We start from the raw sequence: 15,945 nt of genomic DNA, 5'->3' as shown, positions 1-15,945 counted from the left end.
ATTCTGAATTGATTTGAATAAAAGAAATCAGCAAATAGATGAGGATATGTTCAGAAATTTGAATGTGCAAACTAAATTAAATGAATTATTCTCTTTGTATAATTGATCTTCTTCTGTTTCCCTTGGATAAAAACAAATAGCAGGTGGGATGTAAAAGATGCTGATTACCACAAAATAACACAACAAACATCTGAGGTTATATTTTCCACAATTTCTGAATGTCAGTCTAATAATGAGAAACAACTGCATATTTATACAGTTTTAAAATTTAAAAAGGCCCTGAGGGAAACAGTGATCTTTATTGAAATCATCATTATTATTATTATTTTAATAGATTAAAATGCAGATTGATTCAGTCAAACGTTGTTTAACCTTTTATGGGAATATCCCTGTCACTGAGAGATGAATTACTTGATTTTGTTCAAAAACAAGGATTTTGGACAAATACTGGGCTGTTTTTGTACCCCCCAAAACTCTGAGAGCATTTGGCTGGGAATGAGCTTTGTATGCATTTATTCAAAATTTGATCTCAGCTCACTGTGTGTGTGTGTGTGTGTGTGTGTGTGTGTGTTTTTTTTTTTTTTTTTTTTTTTTTTTTATTCAGCTGCAAGTTAAAATAAAAATGTTCAAACATTCATACTTTTAGAAAAAAAGCTTTTGGATGAGGAAGAATGTTTTGATTTCTCTCAAGTCCAGTTTGGTGGGCTCCAGAGACAGAGCTGCATCTGTTAAATTTGTAAAAAAAATAATAGATAAATAAATAAATAAATAATCATAATTTGTTTGATCTGCAAAGAAAAGCATCTGGAAAATATGAATGAGAAAATACTTAATTTAGTTAAAATGGATACTAACATTTTACCATGATTATTATATCTGAAGTGCAATTTAAGATTAAACAATTAACTTTTCTAAATAATAAAAATAAAATGAATTTATAATAGAATATTTGTTAATGTATAAGGATATTGTTTCAAGCAATTCGTATGAGCAGTGAAATTGCGTTAAAATGAACATTTGAAATTTAGATTGAATATGGATCCAACATTTATGAGTGAATAGTATTCATTTAAAATATATATTAACTAAAGATTTTCTTATTTTTTATAATTAATGAAATTTTCTTCTCACAGTAAAAAAGGCAAATAATAAAAGGCCTTTTATAGCTTGTATCATGTTGTAACTTTATTAATTTATCTTTTCGTTTTCATTTATAATTTGAAATAGTCGTGTTTCTTTGTCATAGCAGGTGAAAATCATCGTCAGGGTTACTTGGAGTAATTGATCAGCTGCTGTGGTCAGGGTTATCAGTACTGCAAGTGTTGGATTAACATCCAAAATTTAAAAGGCAACATAAAGGTCAGAGTAAAGCCATCAGCGCTGACAAAAGCTGGATTTCATCCATCTGTACATGTAATTGTGGACAAATAAATGTGTGTGTGCTGGAGAAACAGGATTTTTCGCAGAAGATGAGAAAAAAGATTTTTTGCTGTTTATTGTCTGTACATTTATTTTACAGTGTACCATGTCTATCCCACCTTGAATCTTAATTACTGAACTTCTAAAGCTTATATTATGCCAATTCCTTTACTAATATTCAGCCCAAAGTGTGTCACATGGAAACAAAATCAAATATATATATATATTTAAAAATTTAAACAAAATAGATTTTTTGTCAGGTCTGAATTTAGAAAGATACATTAAAAAACTATCAGACTAAAGAGTGTCAAAGACTATCTCAGGCCAGGCAAAATTTTGGGATAACCACAAAATGGTGGTAACACAGAATTGCAGGAGAAACATACATAGAACCTTAAAATGGCTCCAAGTTAAACTACCAATAGTGCACTGCCTCGCCCCTCTAAAGCAGCCAATCACAGCTTAGTGAGAGACACCTTGTAATAAGAGAGGCACAGTGTGCTCTGATAGGATACTTGGAACCACACTGAAGACCCCATTGGCCCCAGCACTCAGATGTTTCACCACAGAGTTACTAGGCTGAGCAGCAGAGTCGACCCTGTTTTCATTCCCCCCAAGCTGTATCAACCAATCAGGAAGAGCCAACTCAGACCGTCAGAGCGATAGTAAACAGCTTGGAGGTAGGAAACTACTCCAGTATGTATCAGGACTGTTTTCTGCCTATTAGATAATCCATAACTGTCACATTGAATTTACATTAAAAAGTAAAAATCTTCATTTGGTGGATTCCCTTCAAGAGTTTGCTCTGTTAGAGTATTGAGACGTCTGCCGTTTCATAGCGACTGTGGTCTCAATGAGCTCAGCTCTGCCTCACATACTCGGTGCCAAAGCTGAGAAAGAGGACGCCATGAGCAGTTTCATGGTCTACAGTGTTGACGAGGAGTTCTGGGGGGTCATTATTATCTTCTCCATCAGAAATTCAGGTGTGTGTGCACGGCTCTGAGGGAGGCGGCCATTGTGTACTGGCAAGCTGTGCTCTGTCCCGCTTTCTTACTTTCTCTATATCTGGGCAAACGGATAGTTCGCTCAGTGGCTGATTGGAGGTGAGAGCCGTATCGGAAACTCTAGATTCACTAATGCAAGCTCAAACTTACTGTGTGTTTACTGTTTAGTATTCACCAACCATGCCCTTAGAATAATAATCAGATAGCTGGCTGATATACAGGCAGCAGAGAGAGCACAAAGACTGGTGAGAGACAAGGCCTCATTTTTGCATGTTAGCGTATGCACACTTCAACCCTGCTGTGGTGCGTTTAGGCAAAACACAGCAGACATGATGGGAAAAACTGGATCTATTATTGTGTTTTCCTCCTCTCTATTTAGCATGTTTTATAAGTATCTCATTTTCTTTCTGCTCATTAGGTTTTTGAAGCAGAAACTGTGAAGAAAAAAAGACATGTACTAAAGCTCCTCAGAGTTGCATCTTATTTGTCTTGTGTCTTTATTCTGTATAAATTCATCTGCTGATTCAGAGCTGAGCTCTTAGTGTCAGTCAGGAGGATGAAGGTGCTAAATGAGAGCAGATTCAGCCAATTAGAGGGCCGAGTGCCATTCTGGTTAACAAAACCTTTGACAGGAGGATAAAGATGAGCTGCTTTATTTCAGCACCAATAGGTATTGAAAAAAAATGATAAAGCTGATCAGTTTTCCAAGGTTCATTCTATATTGATGAGTAAACCTAATTTATTGTGTACACACATTCCCATCTGGCAGCAAATAAGCCTTCATCACAGCCAAGATTTGTTGAGAAGAATGAAAGTAGTGTTTTTAAATTTTAAAAAGAAAATTAAGCTTTTTAGCTGATCAAAGAAGGATTTCCTTCCTTATTCTTCTCTGTTTTTATCTTTCTGCAGCAGAGAATGTGACTTTAACCCTATGCTCTGTGCCAAATGTTTACCATGCAGCCTGAAGTCTCTATACAATCTACAACGGTCTGAAAGCTGGCTCCACCTATAATCATTCACATTATTGGGTCTTTTTTGAATCTCTTAGCATTCATTTTAGTGGTGTTCTTGATAACAGATTAACAGAGCTACAGGGTTGATTCTCCCTCCTGTGGTTACAGAACAAGTTTCTCATCTCCCGCTGTTTTTCCCTCTCAGCTTCCCCTCATGGTGCCTCATTAAGACGCAAAGAAACAAGAGCCTCCAACCCTACACTACAGTAAGACCAGGCCTAACGTGGAGCTGCTATGCCACATTATACAAGTTACTGTGTAGCGCGGCCTTCAACAGCGTACTGTTTGCTCGAAGCGCATTTTCTCGATTGTTATGTTCTTTTCAGTAAGACACAGGGTGGTGCAGGATGTAATTTTCTAAATGCCAGGGAGAGAAAAGAAATAGTTGTTTATGGATAAGCAGGTGTTTTCTTATTGAGCGACGTTTCAAGGTCAAGTCTTTGCCGAGTCGTGCATTTGTGAAAAGCCAAAGAATTTTTTTCAATATAAATAATGCATAAAGAGTGTCTCTGTTTTCAGCCCACATCTCTTTTAGATGCTTTTTTTGTTTCAAGTTGAAGCTCTGAAGTTTACATTTACAAGGTCAACACTTAGTCAAATTTATTTCCATTTTAGTTTTAACTTTTTATTCCATGCTCAGTCCTATTTCATCATTCAGCATTCATTCAGCTTTGCATATTTCTCATTTGAATATAGAATACAAACGCTAATTATTTTCTTTGAACATCAACATTTTTGTGCCACATATTTCTGTTCTCATTTTGCATTTGCTGAAATATTTGATCAAGTCTGCACGTCTCACTTCTTTATCAGATAATGAACGTTTTTTTTTTTTTTTTAAACTGTCCAGCAATATTATGCCCCACAATCTGCATTCTCAACACATTTTTTTCTGTTTCTCATTGTCTTGCTCTTGTTGCTTATGTATGAAATGAAGAGTGGCAACTTCTAAAACCATAACATGTGATTGTCTGTTTGTTTTTCTTGTTCTCCAGAGATGTTGCAGGAGTTGAACCAACAGCGCAGAGAGAAAGAGTTTACAGACCTGAAAATAATAGTTGAAGGCAAAGAGTTTGAAGTCCACCAAAATGTTCTAGCTTCCTGCAGCTTGTATTTCAAGGACCTGGTGAAAAGGTTTGCCTTCTCTTCCCCCCCTCCCACCAGCTCTTGATCCAATCTGTTCTTTTCATAGGGAACATTTGTGTCGCTTTTTTCCCTTCCCCTCTCTCTCTTGCAGGTGTGTGAAGACTTTGGTTCCTAGCACAGGGCCAGCAGCCATTCCTTCCTCTTCCCTCTCAAATGAATGTATCTGAAAGCGGATTATAAAGGTCACACTTCCTCATCACCTTTCCTCCTCATGTAGAGTAATTTAACCACATTTCCATTTTAATGAGCAGTGAAAATGTTCCATGACTGGGGATATTTTAAACTCACCAAAGCGCCAAAACTGAAGAATCAATCTTAACACACCAAGTTTACTCTGTTTTATGTGTACACTGGGATTTTTGTCTCCTACACTACACTACTATATTATTAAAGCAACTTCTTTTTTCTAATTGAGTTTTTTGCTGTAAAACAGCTTTTTTATCTTCCGATTAATCCAGTATTGTTAAAAACATTTAAGACTCAAAGTACAAAAAAGGAACATCTAAGATTGTGTACTGAATCAGCTTTCACAGGGAACACTGACCTTCAATCATGTTTAGATTTAATTTTGATCTAATTATGCCTTAAACATAACAGACCTTCATACACTGGATTTTTTTTTTTGTTTGTATATCTCTTTTTTTCTGTTTGAAAGTGTTTTGCAAGTGTGCCAGATATCTGCCTTGTTTTCCTGAGTGCCATAAGTCCCTCATGTCCTCACCCTTACTTTCAATCCTTGCAGGTGTTTTCAGCTTGATTGAGAGCCCCCAGGACCCTTTGTTGTTCTTCAGCCTGGGTTAAGTTTGTGCATTCATGTTTGAGTTCTCACTTTCATGTTGATGTAAGGAACTGGCACTGTAAGCAAACTCAGTCACAGTGCCACATTGAGTTTTTCATTTCACCCCACAGCCATGCTGCCTCCTCTGTGAAGCTCATCAGAGAGCAGAGAGTTGCTTATCAAATACTAGACTTGCACTGATATACTTACCCTTCTTGATGTGAATGATGTGATGATGAGCAGAGGGGGAGAAGCTATAGAGCCTTGTCTGTACCAAGGTCGCTCATCTCTGACAGCTCCACTCTGAATAAAAGAGACACTGAGTTCTCTTTTGACCTTGACAGCAGCAAAGCAGCTGTCTGAAAGACTGAAGTGTCTCAGCATAAACTGAAGTCCTCATGCTGGTCAGCCTGTCCGGTAGATTGTCTCCTCTGAGTTTCTTTTCAGCCACAAAGTCTGATCATTTATGTATAAAGAAATACAGTGTGGCCCACAGGGTATAGACTGAATTTCATGAAGCTCATCTTCATGTAGCCTCTACAAAGTCAGATTTTTTATCTTATTTTGACAGGTTGGTGTAATAAAATCTAATTAGTTTTAAAACTACTTTGTCATAACTGCCATTTGTCCACATGATATATAAAAATAAATCTCATTTGACTTTACATTTAAAAGCTGGATCCCACTTTTACCCTGGTTTACCTAAACACACACCTCCAGTTACATGCACTCAATGATTTGCTGAAGTAACAGGAAGTTAAATTAGTAAAGAGTCGAGTAAAGCTGAGAAGAACTGTTTAGTAATTCTGAACATTAGTTCAGTAATGGCAAGCTACACTAACCTTTTGAGCTGAGCACTCACTCGCCGTATGTTTGTTCAGCCTGAAGTCTTCCCCCATGGTACCTGAAGGTTAACTCATTCAAATATTCATTCATTTCCCAAATATCCCAAATATATACTAGTATCTGTTGCACTGCACAGGGAGACAGACTTACCAGATTTACCCCTCCATATTTTCTTATCAGTGATCTCTGCATATTTTTGATTCATGACCACTGCATCTCTTCACCACAGTGAAGGAAAAAAGCTCCAGAGTCTTTGAGCATTCCTGCTACATGCTTTCATACAGTCTCTCTCTCTCTCTCTATCTCTTTCTCTCTCTCTCTCCCTTTGTGAGTCCAGGAGTTTTCTATGTGTGAGTCAGTGTGTTATGAGTGTGAGCAGGTAGAAAGCTGTGTTAAAGCCCATTACAGTGTTTGTCCTGTGTGAACACAGCAGCTGAGCCCTCTGCTGTTGCTCTCAGCCTGAACAGAACAATGAAATACCTCAAATTTCTAGTACATCTTTATGACAGGCTGTGCTTTGAACAGTGTAAAGGGGTTTATTTTTTGATTAATCCCTGATTCACAATATGACTAGGAATATAAATACATCCATTTTTAACTCAAACAGTTGCATATAAGTTATGTTCTAAGTGTGAGTTTCTCTAAAGATTAGTCTCGTAAGGGCCAATTAAGTTGCAACCACAATTATAAAAATTTGGGATGCTTTGTAAAATGTAAATTAAAAAATAATGCAATCTAATATGTTGTTTATGTTCTGTAGTTAGTGAAAATATGGGGTTATAAGGTTTGCCAGTCATAGTTACATTTTATGTGTGTGTTATATCTCTCCTGTCCTAATATCTGCTTCTCACAACCATTCCTAATGTCTGTTTTTTAAAACTTCCTCTTGATAAGTGATGCATTTTGACAAAAATATATATTTCTGAGTGTGCCCATCCTTTTTCTACCCCTATCCCTCCTCTCTCTGTCCCTACAAACTTGTTTCCATAAAATAAATGCTCGGATGAAACAAACTGCCCCATGAGCTATTTCCTATTTGAAATAGGTTGATGAGCATGCTCTTTTGTTTTTAGCCCCTCTCTATTCACTCTTTTCTTCCTCTCTTTGGCACTGAACCTCACCTCCCTTCCTTCCATCTATCCTACGGTCCTCACATAACACTTTGTGTGTTTTTTTACTTTCAGGAGGAAAAAAATAACTTTCTTGAATTTTCCAGCCAAGTCCATCCAGATCCTTCCTCTTTCCCCTGTTAAAATGACTTTTAATGTCTCAGTTCATACACTACAGGCTGCTGATGAGTATGGCAAAGGGGACAAAGGTTCTGTTTAGGTGTGATGGTGTTTTTTTTTTTCTGGTGGGGGGGTTTATCACAGTCATGGAACAACCCAAACCCTCCTTCTGAAGGATGGCTGCTGGCTCCCTGTGGAAGGACCGTCTCACCCTGCTTCCCTTCCTTTTTGCCTCATCCTCCCCGCCGTCTCCTGTCCTCCACTCTGACCATTTCATCCCTGTCTCGTCTTGTTTTTTTTTGTTTTTTTTCCGTCTGTGTCTCACTAAATGCTGACTGTTTGTTCTGACCTCCCATCCAACAAACAGACAAGGAAGAAAAGCAAAGCTTTATCAGAAACAAACAGCCTCCATCCATGTTAATGGAGGCTACTTTTCATATAAAATCCACAGCCACAGGAAGAGAGAGATATTATTGGGGGCACATGCTCTGCAGAGCTTTTAATCCATTTATTTTGGCCTCTGGTGGATTATTGTTTCACACGGACATTGACCATGGGTGATGAAGTGTTCTCTAACTCTGTCACACCTCCTCAGGGGGGTCCAGCAATCTGTACCATCTGATCCTGCTGAAGCAGATCAGAACCCACTTCTGAAAGCTGACTGCCTCCCCCCTGCACATCTCAGGCTCTGCATTACAAGGAGATCATGTTCAGTCTAATATGCTTGTACAAGCATGCCCTGGCACCTCTTCCACTGCTCCAATCTGGGTGGATACTCCGCTTTGATATAAAACACTCAAACACTTCAGGATGTAGACTCACAAACAGTGAGAGCTCACCACTACAACATGCTTTAACCAGCATCCTTTACATTCTGTCATCTGTCAGTGTTTGAACTGTGCTGTCACTTTGTTCCTCTGTTTTCTGTCTCATAGCTCATATGTTCTCTGACATGTATGCATGTCCACAGCTGAAACTATGCATACATGAACAATCATGAGAAGAGCAATAATGTTTGTTTGTCTAATTAGAGAAGACATTTTGTTCCAGATGCAGCTACATAGTAAAAATGTAGAAAAGTAAAAGCCATCCAAAGTCTGTCCTTTTTACCTTTAAGTTCTTGTGTAAATATTCTCTTATTTTCTCCACTTTCCCGCCCTGGCCCAGGTGTGTTTTGGTGTTGTATTTTTGTCCCTTTCCTTTATTGTTACATTTTTTTTCTGACAGCATCCCTCACTCTCTTCTCTCTGCCACGTTTGGTTGATCAGGTCATCGAAGGAGACAAAGAGCGGGGAGATGCTGGAGCTGAACATGAGCAACATCAGCGCTGACGTGTTGGAGCAGCTGCTTGAGTTTGTCTACACGGGATCGCTGGTCATCGACTCTGCCAACGCCAAGACGCTGCTGGAGGCCGCCAACAAGTTCCAGTTCAGCACCTTCTGTAAAGTCTGTGTCTCCTTCCTAGGTAGGGGAAGCTCACAGCACACAAGCACATGTGTGCAAGTGTTGTTTTCTAAGACCAGCTGCATGTCTGACATCAGACTTTCCTCTGTGACCTTTCCTGCCACATGTATTATCTACAGCCTCGTGTATTCTCAGACTGTATCAATGTTCATCACTATGCTAACCTTACAGATCATTTTGCACTGAAAATAATTTCTTCCCCAGCTCTGGCACATGGCACTCCCTTTTGTCATGTTTCAAAAGTGAGCCGCGGTGTGAGAATCCTGCTTGGCCAGATTAAAAAAGAATAAAAACAAAGTTCAGGGAATAGTTGTCACTGTAATTCCAAATAGTCTGTGATGGATTTGTGAAATAACCCATAGACTGATGCTTACACAAGGCATGGAAAGTGCAAGCAGCATGTTCCCAATATAACAGCTGCAAATGTCAGGTTTTGCATTTCTTTTAACGCCCTTTTTTGTGCCAGTAACACAATAGAAGTGCATGTTCATCAAAAGGTCATCAGCAGGAGAGAAAAAAGTAGAAAACAGGCAACCCACCTTATTGATTTGCATTTTCTCAGTGTGGGGAATGAATAGAAACATGACATTTATTGACTTTACTGCCTATGTGACATCAGTCCACTCTTTCTCAACAATTTTGCAGCTGAATTGAAGGGGAGAAACACAGATTTCTCTGTGAAAGTTGAAGTTAATGTTTTTTGCCAAGAAGTTTGCAAAAAGTACACTGAGGAGGACGAGCAAACATTTCCATGACCTTCCATCTCTTGGCTTTTATTCACAGAAGTTTAGATTTGAGAAAATAAAAAATACAAAATCTTTCCCATATCTTGAGAAGTTTCAGACTCTTTCATACACACAAAATTTGAAATGAATTACCGTCCTGCTCCAAGTCTGAACTGTGACCAGGGTGTTTGGCCACAATTAAAGGCTTTTCAGTCTTTTAAACTGTTTTCAGGCACACAGTTGTGCAACATGTTGAACTGTAAACCTGGCTGTCTAGCATTGAAATAACTAATGAAGAGATAACCCAGTTGATCTGTGCGTTGGCCTTCAGATGTGTCTGCTCGTTTGTGGACTACATGAAAACCTTTCCACCTCTTGTGATCATTGCTTCTGTGGTTTGAAAGGCTACATTTACAGACATAGCATCTTTAATGCTGCACTCCTGCAAGAGCATAAGCCTTCTCCTTACAGTTGTTTAGTATTTGTGGGTTTGTACGTGGGTGTTTGTAGTAGAGATCTGATTCTTGGACTCCTTTAAAGCGACCCAGCTAATTCCACGTCTGCTCCCTGACTTCAAGCACTTGTCTTTAAAGCTGTTCCGAGTCATCCTTTAGTCTAAAGCAGATACACACCTCGTTAGACTGTAAGTTTGTGCTGCTTGCAGATGTCTACTTCAGCTTGAAGACATCTGTGATCTTTTTCTTGATGTCCAAATGGTGTTTTATGTCTTAATATTCATGTGTCTCTGTCTCTCTCTTGCTCTCTCTGTCTCTGTCTTTGTGTATTGACTGCAGAGAAACAGCTGACTGCAGCTAACTGTTTGGGAGTGCTGGCTATGGCTGAAGCCATGAGATGCACCGAGCTCCATAGCATGGCCAAAGCTTTTGCACTGCAGAACTTCCCAGAGGTGAGTAAAGATATATGATCAATCTAGCTATTCAGTCATAAATTCTTGACTCTAGAGCATAAAGGAAAATAACCTGTCAGCAAACAGCCTGTGTGATCTTCTTAAAGTACATAAATGGAATTAATACCCAGGGCATTGAGGACATGAATAAATCATTCACTTAACAAGCTTTGAGACTTGACACTTCGATATGTTTTTGTTGCAGTCAAATAATCTTGTTTTAGATTATTATAGAGATTCTGAGTGTAAAACAGAGTGAGTCATTTTTTCAAAAGTTTTAAGAAGCAAAGTAAATGTTATTAACTATTGATGACTTAAACCAGCATTTTTAATGCCTACTAAATAAATAACGTAGACTGCCATCATATGATATATCCATAAAGATGGATTTACATGTACGTTTTATATCATCGAAAGTCTACTGAATAATGAAATTACTTAAAAACGTATTTTTTGTAACTGCCTTGTTCTTGGAGTGTCGATGAATGTGGTTGGATCTGTGATAGAAATCTTAACAGCAAAAACATGTTCTTCTATGGCTTACTGAACTGACTTTTGAAAGGAATAAATCTTTAGTTTAGAGGCTTGATATTTTTTAAAAACAGGCATCCAGTTAGATGTTCTTATAAGCTGACAGTTACATTTTTGTACTGCCAGGTGCTGTTCTGTTGTTGGTACTTATTCTAGACAAAGTAAAATATAAGTCTTGTAGGTCATTTTCACACCTGATAGTCCCTGGGACTTGGTTCGGTTTGCAGCTCAAATTGTAACATTGTTGCACTTCGATGTGTTTGGTCCCCTTTAGAGAGAGAAAAAGAGAAAGTAACCAAACTAGATGAAATCAAGCATTTATACATCTGTGGCAGTGATGTCCCAAACAAAGAGCGATGGAGAAGAAAAGGAGACGTAGAAGAAGACAGAACCAGAAATCTATCTCCTTCCACTGGTTATCTTACCACAATGAAAAAAAAACAAATTTAGGCTGTTTTGGAACTTCCTCAATAATGATTCATTAGTCTCAGGCAAAGAACGGCATAGGCTCATAATGACACAAAAGTAAAAGCAGAAATCCCAAGACAGCATAAATTTGATGTTGTTAAATTGTTAACTTGGTTAAAAAAAAAAAAAAAAACAGCAGAAGGAAATGGATTTCCGGTTTGATCTTCTTTTCATGTTCACTGCTCTGTCCCAGCCGACAGCACCACAAACGTAAAAATGCTAGATGTTATCCAGACTGTTTGGCCCGTTTGAACAAGTGCAGTGTGAACGCGAACCACATCAAAGTGCAACAATGTTGTAATTTTAGCTCCCGTTTAGATGAAAAGAACTAGAAGTCGTGCTCACATAATTAAGGTGGATAGACATTTTGTTATTCATTTAGCTAATATGATTGCTAACTGATCTCCGTACGGTAATGTTGATGATGATGATGTTATCTGTAAATGTGAAGTAAAAGGAGTTTGATTATTTTGTTTGTCTTCAGGTGGCGGGACAGGAAGAGATTCTGAGTGTGTCCAAGGAGGATCTGGTGTCCTACTTGTCCAACGACAGTCTCAACACCAAGGCTGAGGAGCTGGTCTACGAGACAGTCATCAAATGGATCAGACAAGAGCCAGACTCCAGAGTGGAGGTGAGAAAAAGAGAGCTGACGACTGTGAAGTGTCTAACTGCTCAGTGTCCTTTAAAATGATTTCATGTTGGAGTATCATTAGAAATAAAAACAATTGTTCCCTCTGACAGTACAGATCCTGTCTGTGAGCAGAGCTGTATCAGTGTGGTTTTTCTGTCAGCTCTGAGAGCTACACAGCAAAAAAAAAAAAAACAAAAAAAAAAAACAGACATTCAAAAGGAGTTAATAATCCTAGGAGAACTTTGTCCTCAGAATGATCTTCTTTCTTAGCTACACTTAATGATCCTGTAAAGTGAAAATGAATCTGTATTTAGATTTGTTATATGACAGGTCACTGTGTTATAAACCCACTTATTCAAATTTCAGCCAACTAAAACATCTCTAAGTTTATAAAATTAAGCTTCAAAATAATGAAAAATGAGGCTGTAAAATCTGTTCCAGGATGGTATGGGCGTGTCTGTTGAATGAGCTGAAGCTACGCCCACTCATGAGGAAAACAATCCTCTCAGATTTTAAAAAAACTGTTACAATCTGAATGTTGACTTTATGTTCAGAGTGCAGCTGCCTGGCTCTGAAGAGACAAAGTCATTTTTCTGGCTCAGATCTCTGTTATGATACTTAACAGTCTCAATCCAAAATTCAGTCACATGTAGATCTCAGTGTTTTCACATGTCTGCAGCAACCATATTCCAACAAATCTAGTGTGTTAAGACCAAAGTTTTGGATTTCAATTTACAGGGTCTTTAATTTATTAGTGACATACTGTACAGCAGAGAAAAAAATCTAGTATTTTTTTTCTGGTTGAGTATCAGTTGTTTGATTTTTGTTTCATCATAGTCAAAAGTTTAATCCTGTTGAAGGGTAACTAAATGGCATCAACCTTGTCAGATTTAAATAAACAAAGAATCATTAAACCACAGGGTCAGAGCGTCAGCCATCCATAAAAAAGTAAATAAACTGCACAAAAATTATCCAACAGATGAAAACATAAAAAAGAATGAGACATAAAACTGGAGATTTACATCTGATTTTAAAGTATTTAATAGCTTCCTAAAAGAGATGGGATTATTCTCTGATAAATTACAGTGATCCATCAGTGGAGGATTTGTTCAGTCAGAGTAATGACTTCTCATCAAGCAGCGAGAACTGCCTCACATCAGCTGGATCACATTAAAACACACCTCTAAAATGAATGCTACTTCATTTTATCTCACTTTTGTCAGGGTTGGATGTCAGTATTTGAGTTTTAACCTTACTGATTAAAAAATTTGTGGTGATCCTCTGATACATGACACAGTGGGATCATGGAGAAATCCATCAGGACTACTGAGTGTTTTTTTGTGGAGTGTAACGTGCAACACAAGCATGTGGTGATGCTGGTTAGATGTTGGCAAACATGAAGAGCTACAAAGGCAATAGCAAAGGACATTGTGGTTGTGGTATTATCACAGGGCACTGATAGCCTAGTGGATATGTCTGCATGCCCTCTGTTAAGAGGCTTCAGTCCTTGAAGCTGAAAGACTGTAACTTCTTTTCTGCATGTCATTCCTCACTCTCTCTCTCCCCAGTTTCTGGCTATCCACTGTATTATATCTGTGACAGATTAGCACATGGGTTCCTGAGGCAAAACATAGAGGTTACTTCATCACATAGAGAGAGGGAAAGGGATAAGAGATGTGGGGATGGGAGTAAAGTGAAAGAAAGAAGCATGGTTAGATCAGAGCAGCTGTGCAAAACTAAAGAGGAAACGTAATGGAAAAAATAAGCCGCTGTGTTCTAATATCCAGAGGATGGTTCCTCTTTGACCTCCTGGTACCTGAGGTGTGATTGAACTCTCTGTCAAACTTAAGTCATTCGTATGTGTGATTGAGAAAAACAACCAGCAGGCCTGCAGAGAGTACAGAGAAGGAGACCAGAGAGCATTTATGGATAAAGTCATGAAACCTCCAGGGTTGAGTTCACATGCATGGTCCAGCATCAGCTCATCATCCCCATCTCCCACTGCTCCATCTCTTTTCCCCACATGGAGCCAGAGAGCTGCAGGAAACCACTCCCCAGAACCCATGATATTTTTTAATGACATGTCAAGAAGAACGTCACAGCACTGATGAAAACTCAGGCAAGGAGGGGGGAAAGATGTAAGCCTTCAGCTAAGTTTGTGTTCATCTTGGTCTCAGCTTGTTTATGTAAGCTTTGAGTTGTAAGATCCAGGATTTAAAGTGGAAAACTGGCATATTGAAGGTGCTGTATAAAAACAATGCAATTTCTTATCTCCGTAATACTGTCACTAAAGGAAACCGCTTGCTCAGAGAGCAAGAGTGTTTGAGCATTTGTGATAGTTTGTTATGAGATAAAAAGACACATTTCTTAAGACAGCTGTCCGCTCACCAGAAGCACTGATGGCCTGCCCCCAATCTTCATCTTCCAAGCTAAAATAATATGGTGAGAGACATTATTTCATATTTGTATCTGTTTTTGTAATTATTTTGTGGATTTTGTACTATTTACTTTTTGTGATTTTGAGACTATTTTCTGCCTCCAGCACTCATAAAGACAAAAAGTATGTTCCCAAAAAAATATTATCATTTTTAAGTCAAAGTAAAAAATTATCAAAGGACTGAAATGCTGTGAGGCTGTTTGAGGATTTAAACTAACTTTTACAGCAAGTTTGTGAATCATTTACCTTCAAAACTACAAATGAGCCTTTTACCACAAGCAGCACTTTTAATTTAATCAATCCCTTTTTAAGTATCAGAGTTAAAATGAAAATTTTTCATAGTTGTCTACCCCTTAAGGAAAGATTTATTCTGTTTTTTTGGAATAAGGTTTCTGGCTGATTGATCACCCATTAAGAGGAAACTGGAGCTATCATAGAGAGATGAAAAACTTGTGGGCTATGGCCAGCCTGACACACTGTGCGACAATTGGGGATTCTCTTGGAGACAACGCCAGGCAATAAAGATTGATGCAGTGGGCCATTTTCAGATACCTAGGATATTGCTGTGCATGTCCTATTCCTGTGCCCAAACCTTCACATAACTTTGGAAATGACTTTTATATCAGTTCCACTGAGACTAAGCATAGAGAGTAAGATCTGATTCAGGCGGCTGAACTCTGGACCTCCATTCTCATCTGTGTCCTTCGTCATCCCAGAGCGACCGCAGTCCTGATGTGTGCAGCAAGTTGAGCCGCAGTCACTCATCCATGCTGGTTTCATATCCTGACTGAGTCAGAGGTGTCTCATTTCGACTGGACTGTTTCATAAACATACAGGGGCTACGTGAGGGATAGAAAACACTGAGAACAAAGAAAAGATCATTTTTGTTCAGAGGAAGCAGATTCATACATCCCAAGAGAAGCATGCCAGAAGTTTTTAGATGTCAAAGATAATTAAGGGAGTGTAAAAATAGGTTGGTGCACAGAAAGCAGTCAGTCGTGAATATACAACCGTGATTCCAAAAAGTTGGGGGACTGTGTAAAATGTAAATAAAAACAGAATGCAATTGTTGTCAAATCTTATGAACCCATATTGTATTCACTAAAGAATGTAAACGATGCATCAGATGTTGAAACTGAGACATTTCACCATTTCATGAAAAATATTAGCTCATGTTGAATTTAATGGCATCAGAAAAGTATGTTTGTCAAATGCACTGGGTGAAAGAAAACACCCTTTTTTAGGAATGAAGTCAGGCTGAAATAGGCCTCAAAAGAACAAAGTGTGCCTTGCGGTCCTTGTTCAGGGCAGCAGGGAGCATCTTGTATCTGGTTTATTTGTCTTTGC

The 15,945-nt window shown here is 38.4% G+C and overlaps 1 protein-coding gene across 3 annotated transcripts in view; it reads left to right on the top strand.

The window, feature by feature from the left end:
• LOC121521696 (kelch-like protein 29) overlaps positions 1–15,945 on the top strand; it is a 146,991-nt gene that overhangs the window by 92,801 nt on the left and 38,245 nt on the right. For all 3 annotated transcript variants that reach the window (XM_041805839.1, XM_041805838.1, XM_041805840.1), the window contains 4 exons: positions 4,432–4,570; positions 8,704–8,900; positions 10,419–10,531; positions 12,015–12,161. In XM_041805839.1, coding sequence (XP_041661773.1) covers positions 4,432–4,570; positions 8,704–8,900; positions 10,419–10,531; positions 12,015–12,161 — 596 coding nt within the window. The remainder of the gene's footprint in view (positions 1–4,431; positions 4,571–8,703; positions 8,901–10,418; positions 10,532–12,014; positions 12,162–15,945) is intronic.

This window comes from Cheilinus undulatus, linkage group 14, assembly GCF_018320785.1.
Source record: "Cheilinus undulatus linkage group 14, ASM1832078v1, whole genome shotgun sequence".
Classification (NCBI taxonomy): Eukaryota; Metazoa; Chordata; class Actinopteri; order Labriformes; family Labridae; genus Cheilinus; species Cheilinus undulatus.
The sequence above is the reverse complement of the archived record's forward strand: the minus strand, read 5'-3'. Positions and strand labels throughout refer to the sequence as shown.